The sequence below is a fragment of the Rutilus rutilus genome, assembly GCF_951802725.1.
Source record: "Rutilus rutilus genome assembly, chromosome: 5".
NCBI lineage: Eukaryota > Metazoa > Chordata > Actinopteri > Cypriniformes > Leuciscidae > Rutilus > Rutilus rutilus.
The window spans coordinates 33,723,340-33,737,986 of record NC_140213.1 but is presented as its reverse complement, the minus strand read 5'-3'; the positions used below and the strand labels follow the sequence as shown (position 1 = coordinate 33,737,986).

General features: G+C 37.5%; 1 protein-coding gene across 1 annotated transcript in view; it reads right to left on the bottom strand.

Annotated features, from left to right (window-relative positions):
* Positions 1-673: 673 nt before the first annotated feature.
* hgfb (hepatocyte growth factor b) overlaps positions 674-14,647 on the bottom strand; it is a 41,342-nt gene continuing 27,368 nt past the window's right edge. Inside the window, exons 12-18 of the mRNA XM_084409682.1 lie at positions 10,751-10,783; positions 10,470-10,575; positions 9,676-9,750; positions 8,423-8,572; positions 8,210-8,316; positions 7,079-7,221; positions 674-6,449 (exon numbers count right to left, since the gene is read on the bottom strand). Coding sequence (XP_084265808.1) covers positions 6,267-6,449; positions 7,079-7,221; positions 8,210-8,316; positions 8,423-8,572; positions 9,676-9,750; positions 10,470-10,575; positions 10,751-10,783 — 797 coding nt within the window. The 3' untranslated portion in view covers positions 674-6,266. The remainder of the gene's footprint in view (positions 6,450-7,078; positions 7,222-8,209; positions 8,317-8,422; positions 8,573-9,675; positions 9,751-10,469; positions 10,576-10,750; positions 10,784-14,647) is intronic.

The following is a 14,647-nucleotide window of genomic DNA, read 5'->3' as shown; positions in this document are numbered from 1 at the left end:
AAAGATGGAGATGCTGTGAATAAGGTCTATTGCGTGAGAGTTGGCAGCTCTGCTGAAAGGTTTTCCGCACTAGCGCCAGTGAACGTCATCAGAAGATGAAATAACAGTAGCTAATTAAATAAATAAATAATGATGTGCATGAATAAATCATTTATAATAAATAAGAATTTTCAATTCCAAAGCAATAACGGTTTCCCATAAGGCAGAACCGGTAAAACAACACTGCTCTCTGCTGGTGAAGGAAATTACTGAGCAGCATTTTTTTTTTTTTTTTTTTTACAAAAGTACATTTTTGTGTGGGTGTCTATTTCAACAACACAGAGACCTTAAATGTCTAACTTAAACTGGATTTTTACATTTTCTTAAAGTGAACATTGCAAAGATGGCTGCCATTGCTACGGCATATCGTTGTTAAAGTCATTTAATAGGCCTAGTAACTGGGACATTGCTAGGTAGTTGCTAAGGTGGTTGTCTACTTGTCCAAGGCAAAATTAGTCTGTGATATTGTGGTCCTTATGGCTTGGATCACATCAATATAAGTCATTTATCATCAACAAGCCACATAATGAGGTATAGTTCTTGTTATATGATACAGGATGAATTATTCATTATCAAGCATGGCAGAAAATGCAACCAGCTGTTTTTAAATCATTTATTATAATGCTGGGTTAACTAAAATCATAGAGTCCTGATGAAGATAACCCACCAGAAGAGGGCAGCAGAATTTCATGTTGAAGTGATAGTGAACGGACAAAAAGAGTTTGAACTTTTGCATTTGAGTGATATAACGCCCCCTTCCTCTACATACATCATTTTGCTCCAATACTATTTAAATTTAGGACCGCTCACACCAAGCAATAGGAATTTTGTCTCAATAAAAGGGTATTCAAAAGCTCAAGGGTAAAACTAATTTTAATTTTAATTCGGTGTACTTCACCCCAGGCTGTTCTGGACCATCTGTGGATTCAGTATGTTGTGAAATGGTTTAGATGACAGGGCATCTGCTAAATGATGAGGAAAATCTCATATCTAAAGCACTTGGGAGACATACACAAACATTTCCACCTATCAAGTGAGCAAAAACTTTCCAGTTTCAGTGATGTGTGGGGAAAGTGTTTTTTTTTTAATTATTATTATTATTCTCTTCATCTTTATTATTGCTATTCGAGAGATACTTGCCAGATATGCAGGAGTAAAGGCACATAATATATTTTAATAAACACAAACAGGAAAAGATGATAAATACTGTTAGAGTAAGAGATGAATAATACATTGAGTATGAATATTACTGTACATGGATATGTGAGACATTAAACACACTGTACAAAGACAACATTTTACAACTTTACATTGTCCGTAGCAGCTTAATATACATTCAAAAATGGACACCTGCCGTCTTTCTCACATACAGACATCAGAGAGAGGAGAAACCGATCGAATACACATGAACTCTGATGGACCACAGGCCTTTTCAGACACACAGGGAGGAATTCAGAGTTTAAGCACACCTGCTGATAGCAGGTTCTTTTGCACACACTGCCTGTCTTTTTTGTTTTGTTTTGGTTGCATTTTTGGAAGCCCATTTCAGGGGAAAAATATCATGCTTTGGTAAATCATAATTATGACAACAATTATGGCAACACTTTATTTTGATGGTCCCTTTTGAACATTCTGTTGACAACTATAAGTAACTTTGCAACTACATGTCAACTAACCATGTCAACTAACTCTCATCAGAGTATTAGTAGAGTATTACTGTCTGCTTAATATCTGCTTATTCTTTATTGTGATGGTCCTCCAACAGACATTCTGACTAAAAGTAACTTTGCAAGTACATGTCAACTTATTCTAACTCTAACCCTACCAGTCTACAAATACTCTACACACTAATGAGAGTTAGTAGACATGTAGGTGCAACGTTACTTATCGTCAACAGAATGTGTTAAAGCAGAACTTGGTAACTTTTTTAACTTAATAAAACGGTCTAGAAATCATTTGGATAGTTAAACAACCTGTTCAGGTGATATTGGTGACTTTCCCCGCTCCCCCCAGCGTTCCCAGGCGGAAAACCAACCTTGCAACTTGGGGACTACCGTCCCGGCAAGATAGAAATTGGAAGTCTCGTGAGAAGCGAGAACGAGAACGAGAGCGAGAGCGAAACACGAATTGCTTTACGGCAATTGGACATAAACACACACGCATGTACGATGTATTACCAGATTACCCACCTCGGTAGACATAGCTCCACACGATACAGTTGGCTTTCTCCGATCAAAACAAACGCACATGAGCAGCGGTAGAGAGGGGGAGGAGGCCGCTGCAAGCATAGATATCATATATAAAGGCTAGATGTCTCGTGCGCACTGCTGGCCAATGGAGGTCGACGTCCGCACGTGGCGGCCATCTTGCGACAGTGTACTCGCTCACTACTTCAATGGTGCATGTACTTTTAAATAACCATAACTTGCTCATTTTTCTACCGATTTTCAAACGGTTTGGTTTGTTATAAACGTCAGAGATGTAGTTATGACACTGCATACATACACTGCATACATATGAAAAATTATAACATACATTTTCAAGCATTCGGAATTATAGCCACGTTAATAACGTTTGTAAGAAACCAAACCGTTTGTAAATCCGTCAAGATTTCAGCGAGATAAGAGGATTTGTGTGCGTGCTGATCATTCACCTTAATGCACAGAGCACTGTCACAAGATGGCCGAACGATGATGCCGGAAGTGACTGCGCCATAAGACATCTAGCGTTTATATATGATATCTATGGCTGCAAGTGAGTTTTTTACGACCGTGTTGTGAAATATACGCCCACCACAGCTGTAGGTGGAGCTCGTGGGGAAAACATGCGACAACAAAAGGGAAAATCAGCGAAGAAGTGACTAGAGTTCGCTAGAGTTGCCGAGTTCTGCTTTAAAGTGACCATCAAAATAAAGTGAAACCAAAATGATAAGATAATAAGTTAACCAAATTTGGGCCCCTGGCTAATGGACTAAGTGACCACAAAACCAGTCACATGGGTACATTTTCTGAAATTGAGGTTTATACATCATCTGAAAGCTGGATAAATAAGATTTCAATTGATGTATGGTTTGTTAGGATAGGACAATATTTGGCCGAGATACAACTATTTGAAAATCTGTAATCTGAGGGAGCAAAAAAATCGAAACACTGCGAAAATCGCCTTTAAAATTGTCCATTTATGTTCACGATTTTGATGCATTCACTCACAAAAATAAATGTTTTATATATTTACGGTAGGAAATTTACAAAATATCTTCATGGAACATGATCTTTACTTACTATCCAAATGATTTTGGCATAAAAGAAAAATCGATAATTTTGACCCATACAATGTATTGTTGGCTATAATTGCCACAAATATACCTGTGTGACTTATGACTGGTTTTGTGATCCAGGGTCACATATGTCATATTTATGACTTAAAAAGTGTATGTGATAAAAAGTCACAATTATGATATAAAAAGTCAATATTATGAAATAATAGGTGACAATTACCAAAAATCTAAATGGACACAAGTCATACAGTAATTATGAAAAAAAAAAGACAAATGATTTCTTGAGATAATTTTGACTGCCATAGTTTGCCATAATTTAAAGTCATAATACGCTTTTTTTTTGTTTTGTTTCGACTTCATCTCAAATGTAACTCATAATTAAACATTTTTGTCATAACTGACTATTTATCTCATCATTTTGACTTTTTATCTCAATTTTGATCTCATGAATTTATTTTCTATGTCATAATTTTGTCACCTATTATTTCATGACTTTTGATCTCATAATAATTATCTCAATATAATTTTTTTTACCAAAAGCATGATTTTTTTTTTTTTTTTAATCTGGTAGATTTCCATATGTTTTAGCTTCCGATTCACTAAAGGAATTATGTAATGAAGTGACAGTGCAAAAAAAAATCTGTACTGCCATGCTCAATAGCGAATGTACACAAACATCTCTTGAAATGAAAATTAAATTGAGTTTGCTGTCTACCGGGAGGTTAATTGCGATAGGCAAATATTGGTGGGATTAGTGAATGATGCACACTGCAAAATGAGCCTAATTTGCATATATGTTTCAGGAGAATGTTTGCACTGAAAATAATGGCAATCACCTAGTAAGGGAATGCGACACAGGTTTCGCACCAAAACACTGCAATTGAATTTGCCCCCATTCCTTAAAATGTTCAGACCAAGCCGCTTCATCTTCCAGCAGCTTCAAGGTTTCTTTAAACAAAGGTTTCGTATTGTCCCAACACAACTACACGAAAACAAAAAAAGAAAACATTTGTTCTGATAAACGTTAAAGCCAAATGAGGTAACACTAAAGGACTCTTTTGCCTTGTATTGTGCTTTAGTAACACTAATCTCAATGTGTTCAACAACGTCCTTACATAAGGACTTGTGCCTCAGGACTCTTACAAATTAAACTCATCCTTCATTTTAACCAACATAATTAGCATCGGGAGTGGTTGGAATACAAACACTTACGAGCCATCACTCAGAGAGCTATTTGTTTAAGCCGACATGATTTTTGGAGGTAATTTCCCAAGTTGATTGTTTTTGGAGGCAGGCCAGCGTGAGAGAACGAGGCGCTCGCGGAATGAGCGATCCAAGACCACACAAGAAAGAAAATCACTCGGATTTATCTCACAAACGGCTCTGATCTGAATAACAGCTAAGTTAATCTGTAAATTTCCTTAACTGCCCTTTATTCCCGATGTGGCTCGCTTTGCTCTCTGTCCTGCAGAGGTGCACGTTTCGGCTTCAATGCATCTTTGCAACATTGCATGCAATCACACACACGCTCCATTCAATGAACGTAGAAAATATCCCACTCATTATTGTATTAAACACTTAGCGTACACTGACACAATGTGCATTTGGAGTTAATACTGATATATTTACAAATATATAAAACCACCCAATGAGCACACATTACGGCACTGGGATGGAGGAGGCCACCGTCCCCTAACATCTTATAAAGGTCTATGAGACCTACAAAAAGAACTGGGAGTGATTACCCCACTCCCATGACCACAGTATTTACAACACACATTTCCAAATCCTCCTCTGAATTCCGCTCTAAACCAAACATAGTGTATGGGAAACTCAGATGCTGATATGTTATGACAAGTGTGAATTTTTTTTTTTTTTTTTTTTTTTTTTTGCTGCATGTCATTACAAGCAGGTCATGTCATCTCCGTTCAGGCTTGTGGACAAAATATCAACAGTGGAAATGGATGGAACACCTTTGACTATATAAACACCAACGTTGAAGAAACGACGATCTGTAACGGCGACATGAGGAGGTGTTATTGAAGGACACAGTGACCTCTTCTCATGTGTGTTTTCAAGTATTATCAGGAGCATAAACGCAAAAAAAAGCCTTCTGTGTATACTTTTACCCATAAGATATTCTACATTAAGTCTGCACACGCTATGCTAACAGCTAACAGCTAATACTTTATCGGGGGGCTTTTTGAATGACACCGTTAATGAGGGTTTTATATCAACAAGTACTTATAATCATAACAGCCCTCTTTCTCGATGAGGAGCGGCCCGAAATATGTAGCGGGTACGTCGGTCAGCTTTGAGCTCTTTTAAATGAGGGAACGGCAGATTCCTGTAGGGACCTCAAAAGTTTGTATCCATATTTCAAGTCCTGGTCTGAATCCAGACTCAAACTTGGGTTAGGTCTCTGAATCCAATATCCCAACTGAAGTCCAGATTGTTAGTTTGATGGGTAATGTGTGGGTTGAATGCATACATATGAATGCTTTGTAGCACACTGCAGCAAGATTTCTCTTCGAGGACTTGAGGTTTTTGGTTGGCTGCCAGGAATTGAGTTTGATTCTTGAAACAGATTCTGGCTATTCGTCCGCACTTTGGTCCAGTAGTCTTTATCTTTCCGTATGGCTAGTTGCGAATTTAGCCTTTAGAGACTGTCTTCCAGCGCCTTGCTCTGCGGTTCTGGCATTATTAGGTGTACAAATTGCTTGAATTCAGAGCAACAGTTTCAGCCTCAGTTTTAGCTCTTCGAGTAGTTTCTGAATATATGTTTCAGGGCCAAGCTGGGAAAGTTCTCAAGAACTTTTTCAACAAGAGCTGTTCAGATGATCCTTAAATCAAGAAATAAACTGTCGGATTTATGGAAATTCTGTATTTGTGTTCTTATATATCAGATCGTATGTCCGATCCTGCTCGTGTGATCTTAAAATGTTCTTCATCAGTTGTTTAGTTCTGAGTTTGGATAATGTTTGAACACTTTATGAATCCATCCAGTATAGAAGGCCACATTCACGAAAATGGCCGGTCGGTTGTGTCGGGCACATCCTCTGCCGTTTATGCTCACGCCAACAATGACTTTACTGTTACTCTCTTGGCATACTAGAGGGCCGCCATAGTCTTTCTGTGAGCATGAAAAAAAAAAGCAATAGGACAAAAATAAATATTTAGAAATACATCCAAAGTGTAACAAAGGTGGAAGCGATTAAGATAAACTGTCTAAGACAAACTCTACCGGTCAAAAATTTGGGGTCGGTAAGATTTTTAAATGTTTCCAAAAGAAGTCTCTTATGCTTATCAAGGCTGCATTTATTTGATTAAAAATACAGTAAAATAGTAATATTGTGAAATATTATTACAATTTAAAAGAACTGTTTCTATTTGAATATATTTTAAAATGTAGGCTAATTTATTCAGTTGAATTTCTTCAGGGCACATGAATCTTTTTCCTTCAGAAATTATTTTAATATGCTGATTTGGTGTTCAAGAAACATTTCTCATTATCATCAATGTTGTACTGTACAAAACAGTTGTACTGTATGCTATTTTTGTGGAAACCATGAGACTTTCAGGATTCTTTGAGGAATAGAAAGTTCAAAATAACATGTATTTGAAACAGATTTTATTTGTAACAATGTAGAAGTACTGTCACTTTTGATCTGTTTAATGCATCCTTGCTAAAACTTGGCAATACTTTATTTAAAAAAAAAAAAAAACGTACATACCCCAAACTTTTGTGGTGAATAAACTCACCTCACACACTCCTTCATCCCTTCTGCCACCAGCACACAGTTTAGAACTAGTTATCGGAAGAGTCCCTTTGTGAAGCTGCTGGCATCGTTCGTTGTTCACTACAGGCAGATTAACCCTTTTCAATGTCTCCTCATGTCCAGTGCCTAAAAAAGCCAGAAAAGCATCTATTAGATAAGCTACAGTATGCAAGTTTTCACATTTGGCATGTTTGCTTGAATATGAATATGTGCCTTCAATCGTCCTGCTTTCATACTGTTACTGTACATGTAGTTCCAAACTGCAAATTGCTTCCAAAATGCTTTCATCATCAACGTGTATACTTTTGGAAGCTGTTTATTATTGTTACTTGGCAACAAAACTAGAACTCTGAAGAGGATGTGGTTTTTTTTTTGCTCTCATTTTAAATATTTGGAGCATTTTTGGCACTTTTTATTAGACTTTTTGTTTTGTTTTTTTGCCATGAGCCCAGGTTAATTACCAACTCAGTCCCCATTTTTAAAATTAATTTGAGTGTCGTTACTTAGTGCGCACCTAAGTTTGGGTAATAGATTCACAACCAAACTTTTAACCAAACTTTATGGTCAACTGAAGCTGTGTCTGCAACAAAACCTCAAATGTGAAAACAACATCAGAGACGAGAATGGCGTTTGAATTGTGAGCAACAACATTTACTGAGGCTGGTGCTCTGTACCCAAGTGTCTGTCTATGAGATGGGCACTGAGGCCCTGTCCCAAATGGCACCCTAAGCACTCGCGGTCTTCCTACGAGTCTGCACTTTCGTAATGTAACGCCATTTTGACTGTCGGGAAGAAGTCTGCTGCAGAGCTCGCATCAGTGCAGACTCGGCAAAAGTGTGCATCGAGGGCGCATATCGACCTCAAAGGGGGCGCTCGCAAGCACCCTTCTGAAATCTAAAATGACAAATGGGACGTCCTGCAGTCTCATGGACTTAACGGACATGCGCACACGGCAGCCATTGTAAGTCCACAAGACCGAAAGTGCACATGAAGTGTGCCATTTGGGACAGGGCCTGAGACGCTGTTAGGTGGGAGCATGACAGCAATGTTGTTTGCCTGCAAAGTTGTCAGGTGGTGGGGAGTCTCTGAAGACTAGCTCTTAAGTTGAACCTACCTTTGGTGTCACCCCAGCCGTGCACAGAGCATATGGTGTCCTCCTGAATGCTGCAGTCAGCCACAGGCAGCTGAATAATTCTGACACGCTCTCTTATAAGCGCAGGTCTGTGTGAAAGAGGAACAGAGAGGTCATTTCATCGACAACAAAGGAATAAGATCAAACGTGGAATACATTAATGATACACATATTGATTAATCGACAGGTCTTTACCGAGTCAGTCGGAGAAGGGCGAGACTAGAGCCTTCAGGGCCACAGATGACGTGCGAGATTCTCCTCTCCTGTCTGTGAAAGTCATTCTCACCCGATTCGTTCAAATGGGATATACCAAGCCAAACTCTGTACTCTGATAGGTCAGGCACGCTGAGGGAAAAAGCATATGATAAAATTAGGGTTTCAAGTTTTGGGCAAAAATATTTGAATTCAGTTATTTTCTCTTTAAGGTCATATAATAATTTTTTTTTGTGACAATTGTTTAGTTTACATTTTTTATGTCCATTTTCTACTCTTTCTTCTGTGTTTTTAAAACTTCCATGCCAACACCTTGTATGGAAGCCCATTCCCCCCACATAAGAATTTTTTTTTATATAATTTAAGAATAAAAAGTCGAAATTAAGACTTACTAAATCAAAATGCCATAATGTCACAAAATGTCACAATAAAAAGTCAAAATTATGACTTGCTGCTCATTGATCTGACACAGGATGCATTGTGAACACATTAGGAGTATTTTAAACGTGGTTTTAGCTAGTAATGATGCAATTCTTGCCTTATAAGCGGAATGGCATGGAATAGCTGAGAGCAAACACACTCTTTAAAGGATTTTAAGCAAGAACAAGCTTTGGCGCCGGAAAAACAAAACGGATGCATGAGGTGGCAGCTTTCATTGAACAACTTCACTATGACTTTTAAAGTCAGAATTTCGATTTAGTAAGTCATAATTTTGACATTTTTAATGCTCAATTATTATAATTTTTTGATGTGCCTGGAATTGGCTTCCATACTCTTTAAATGTGCAATGAGTTATGGCATTTTGAATCAACTTTACTAGCAAACTGCATGTTTGCAAGTCCAATAAAGGTTTAATTGCACCAACAACCTCTTTCTTTAATTAAAAGGTTCAGAATAAGCCAGCATAAATGGTCTTTTTTTTGTGTGTACTTGGCAGGATGTTACAGTACGTTTTCATAGTAAAATGAACTGTTTTTATATCAAAAAGATCAAGCTAAGCTTGATTCTCCATTAAATGACCTTTATAAGGAAAATTCTTTTGTGGATATGTAGATAAATGTACGTCTCATGCCAAGAGATGCATGTTCTAAAAACATCCGCAGCTTTGATTTGTTGAGTTACATGCACGAGACAAATCCTGGAAGCCCGCTGATCATTGACCTTGTGACTCTGAGAATCCAGAGGTCACGGGCAGGGCATGATGGTGACTGTGCAGCAAGGCTGGAGATAATTACCATGACGAGAAGCACTGTCTATCTGTCAGCACCCACTCCTCCCTGACCAGAGAACCTCCGCACCAGTGAGTGCTCCTGAAGAGACCGAGAGACACAAGACAGTGACGCATCTCCAATATGTGCCTCTCACATTATAAAACATGACAGCATAGGGCTTTACTTCTGAGAAGCTGTGCGAACACTGACTTCAGAGACAACTGCACTTTATTTGAAGGGAATTGTATCTGCCTGCAATGTAGTATATTTATTGTATGATATAAAGAAAGTGAATACTGTTCACTTTCGTTGTAATTTTCCTGTAACTTACTCTAAATATATTGGAAAAACTTAAAAGTATCACACATTAATAAATCAGTAAACATATAATGCTAAAAGATTAATTCTGTGCTCACGTTTAATACTTAAATTTAGGAGTCTGTTACAACAGTAACATTCTTTCTTTTTTTGATGCCATATCAACAGCAAATGCCATTGTCATGACTCAACTCAGAGTAGTAGACATGAAAATAATCATAACAACAAAACTTTAATATATTTAAAATAATAAAAGTCTGTTTATGAGAATTTCTTTTCTTTATGAAAATGTATTTTTGTTGTTACATTATATCATTTTAAGCAGGACAATCAAAAAAAAAAAAAAAGTATAGTCAATGAAGTCTACAAAATCACATGCTTATTCTTTACCTTTCCATAAATACACATGGGTTAGTCTTGAGTTACCAATTCTTAGAACACCACGTGTTTGTAAATTATATTATTTAAAAAATTACCTACATGTTTTGCAAATTGCTTACCCTCTCTGTATGCTGACCATCCAACTGCCTTCTTTAATCGGGACAGGCCCGCCACCGACAATTCTCACCTGCTTGTGAACAAAGCATGATGTCTTTGTAACCTCATCTGTGAAGAGAAATGAAAAGACAAAATGAGGGGGGACACACAAGTTTGTCAGAATACAGAAAAACATACAAATGCATAAATGTGTTTATGAAATAATCTTTCTAATGTCATCTGAAACGAAAGAATATCAGCTGGAAAATTGCATAGCCTAACAACATTTGAAGGATGTGATTACCTTTTTGTGGCAGATTGTTATGTGAGGGCTCACCTAAAAAGGAAGGGAAAGGAACAGGAAGCTTATTTTTGTTCTAAGCAATGAATAGGCATGAGAAATGAAAAGAAGAAGTGGTCACCAGTGTGATGGCTGTTTAGAGTATAATTTGAGTGAAAGTGTGTGTGAGGTCTTTAGCACAGGGCTAGTCTTGGTCCAGCATGTGGGACCAGTTAGACCTGCACAGCACTGAAACTTAACTTATACATGTGAGTGTGAGTGTGACAGAGACAGAGGGAGTGCTGACAGTCCGAGCCACCTGGACTTTACACTCTTTAATTAAACTGAAGCCTCTGTGGAAAGTGTGTGCGCATGTGTGGGTGAGTGATTGATGTGCCGCATGTAGATTCATAACACATGGCCTACACGCTCAACACAAGTCTGCGGTGTCAGTGATGAGAGTGCAAGTCAACAGGAAGGCACATACGATACAGCAATGTGGGTACATAATGGTCAAAAATATGGTTTTTGACTGTATTGTATAAATAACTCAATAGTCATACTTTATTAAGAGTGAAAAACTCAAGAGAAGGTTAGCAACGTTAATTAAACTTAAGTATAAAACATCAAAATGTGTGAGAGCTGTTAAATGCTATGAACGAGTTCTTAACTCAATAACTACTCCAACTGATTCAGTGAATGAATTATTTACACTACTGTAGAAGTTTGGGGGCAGTAAGTTCAAGTTCAATAATATTTTTTCTTTTATTCAGCAAGGATGCATTAAATTGATCAAAAGTGGCAATAAAGAGTCAAGTCAAGTCAAGTATATTTGTATAGCGCTTTTCACAATACAGATTGTATCAAAGCAGCTTCACAGTATTAAATTAAAATAATACAACAAGGTTTGTTTCTAGTGGAATTTATTGATAAAATCAAATTAGATATCCAGAATATCCCCAACTGAGCAAGCCAAAGGCAACAGTGGCAAGGAACCGAAAAACTCCATCAAGTGACCTAATAGTGTCCTAAAACTCCATCAGGTGACCCAATGGAGAAAAAAAAAACCTTGGGAGAACCCAGGCTCAGTCGGGGGCCAGTTCTCCTCTGGCGTTTATTAACTAGAGGCCGGATTGTAATTTGGACTGTAAGATTAAAAATATTATATGAATGCCTGGCTGAAGAGATGCGACTTTAATCTAGTTTTAAACTGGGAGAGCGAGTCTGAGCAACGAACAGTATCAGGAAGGCTATTCCAGAGTTTTGGAGCTAAATGTGAAAATGCTCTCCCTCCTTTGGTGGTTCTGGATATCCTAGGTATGACCAAAAGCCTTGAATTTAGTGATCTTAAAGAGCGCGATGGATTATAGGGCGATAGAAGATCCGTTAAATAGACTGGAGCTAAGCCGTTTAGGGCTTTATAAGTCAGTAGCAATACCTTGTAATTAATACGGAACTTTATAGGTAACCAATGCAGTGATGATAAAATCGGTGTTATATGATCATATTTTCTTGATCTAGTAAGAACTCTAGCGGCGGCATTTTGGACTAACTGTAGCTTGTTAATTGAGGATGCAGGACAACCGGCTAATAAAGCATTACAGTAATCTAGTCTCGAGGTCATGAATGCATGAACTAACTTTTCTGCATCAGAAACTGATAGCATATTACGTAGCTTAGCAATGTTTCTAAGGTGGAAAAAGGCGGTTTTTGTAACATATGAAATATGATTTTTGAAAGACAGGTTGCAATCGAGTATAACACCCAGGTCTTTTACTGTAGAGGATAAAGTAACAGGACATCCTACTATATTAAAGTTGTATTGCGAGAGGTTTTGTGGGCGGTTTTTTGAACCGATAAGTAGTACCTCTGTTTTGTCTGGATTTAATAAAAGAAAATTACGCGTCATCCAATCTTTTATATCTTTAACACACTCTGTCAATTTGGATAATTTATCGTTTTCATCTGGCCGTGATGAAATATATATTTGAGTGTCATCAGCATAACAATGGAAACTAATTCCATGTTTCCTTATAATATTTCCAAGTGGCATCATATATACTGAGAATAATAGAGGGCCTAACACAGATCCCTGCGGCACTCCATAGTTTACTGGAGTTATGATCGATTTTTCTCCATTTAAATAGACAAAATGGTAGCGGTCAGATAAGTATGATCTAAACCAGCTTAATGCTTGTCCTTGAACACCAGTATAATTTTGTAGTCGATCTAAGAGTATTGTGTGATCTATAGTATCGAACGCAGCACTAAGATCAAGTAAAACTAGTATTGAGATACAGCCTTGGTCAGAAGCTAAAAGTAAATCATTTGTGATTTTAACGAGCGCAGTTTCAGTGCTATGGTGCGGCCTGAAACCAGACTGAAACTTCTCATAGATATCATTTTCTTGCAAGAAAGAACACAATTGAGCGGACACCACTTTTTCTAATATTTTAGACATAAATGGAAGATTTGAAATGGGTCTATAATTTGCTAGGTTATTATGATCTAATTGTGGTTTCTTAATGAGAGGTTTTATAACTGCCAGTTTAAATGTTCTTGGAACATGACCTAAAGATAAAGACGAGTTAATAATATTAAGGAGAGGCTCTTCCACTACAGGTAACACTTCTTTCAGTAGTTTAGTTGGTATCGGATCTAATAAACATGTTGTTGTTTTAGAGGAAGTGATAAGTTTATTTAACTCTATTTGTTCTATAGTTGTAAAGCACTGTAATTGTTCTTGCGGGGTGATAATTAAGGCTGAATTATAAGGCGCAACTGAAGATTGAACGTTTACAATTGTGGTTCTGATGTTTTCTATTTTCTCAGTGAAGAACTTCATAAAATCATTACTACTAAACTGTAATGGGATATTTTGTTCGGGTGATGTCTGTTTATTTGTTAGTCTAGCCACGGTGTTAAATAAAAACCTTGGATTATTTTGGTTATTTTCTATTAGTTTGCGGAGGTGCTCAGCCCTGGCTGCTTTTAGGGCCTTTTTATAACGTGACATACTGTCTTTCCACGCGATTCTAAAGACCTCTAAATTAGTTTGTTTCCATTTACGCTCTAAAATACGGGTTTCTCTCTTTAGAACATGCGTGGTATTGTTGTACCACGGTGCTTTAATTTTCTCTCTGACCTTTTTTAATCTAATAGGTGCAACAACATCCAATGTTCTAGAGAGAATAGTGCTCATAGTGCTAGTTAGTTCTTCTAGTTCATCTGTTTGTTTGGGTTCAGGCAGCAGCTGAGACAGATCGGATAAGCAATTTGAGAAATTATCTATGGTGGATGGAAGGATTGTTCTGCCTGGTTGATAACGCGGCGCTGCATGACATATTACAGCAGTACGTAATATGCAAGTTACCATGTAATGGTCAGTGACTTCATCACTTTGCGGTATAATATCTATATCGGTTGGATCGGTTCCATGTGATATAATTAAATCGAGTGTATGATTAAGACGATGAGTTGGTCCGGTGACGTTTTGCTTGACCCCAAATGAATTTAATAAATCTGTAAACGCAGCCCCTAACGCATCATTTGGATTATCTACGTGTATGTTAAAATCTCCAACAATTAATGCTTTATCGACATTGACTAATAGGTCTGAGAGAAAATCTGCAAACTCTTTTAGGAAATCAGCGTAAGGCCCAGGCGGTCTATATACGGTAGCCAAGGCTAGAGATAATAGGGATGTTTTTCTAACATCTAAGAGCGTAACATTTAGTACAAGTACTTCAAACGAAATAAACTTATAACCCGCTTTCTGAGTAACATTGAGAATATCTCTATAAATTGTCGCAACACCACCGCCACGACCAATTAGACGGGGCTCATGCTTATAGGAGTATCCAGGAGGAGCAGACTCATTTAGACCGAAATAATCATTTGGTTTAAGCCAGGTTTCAGTTA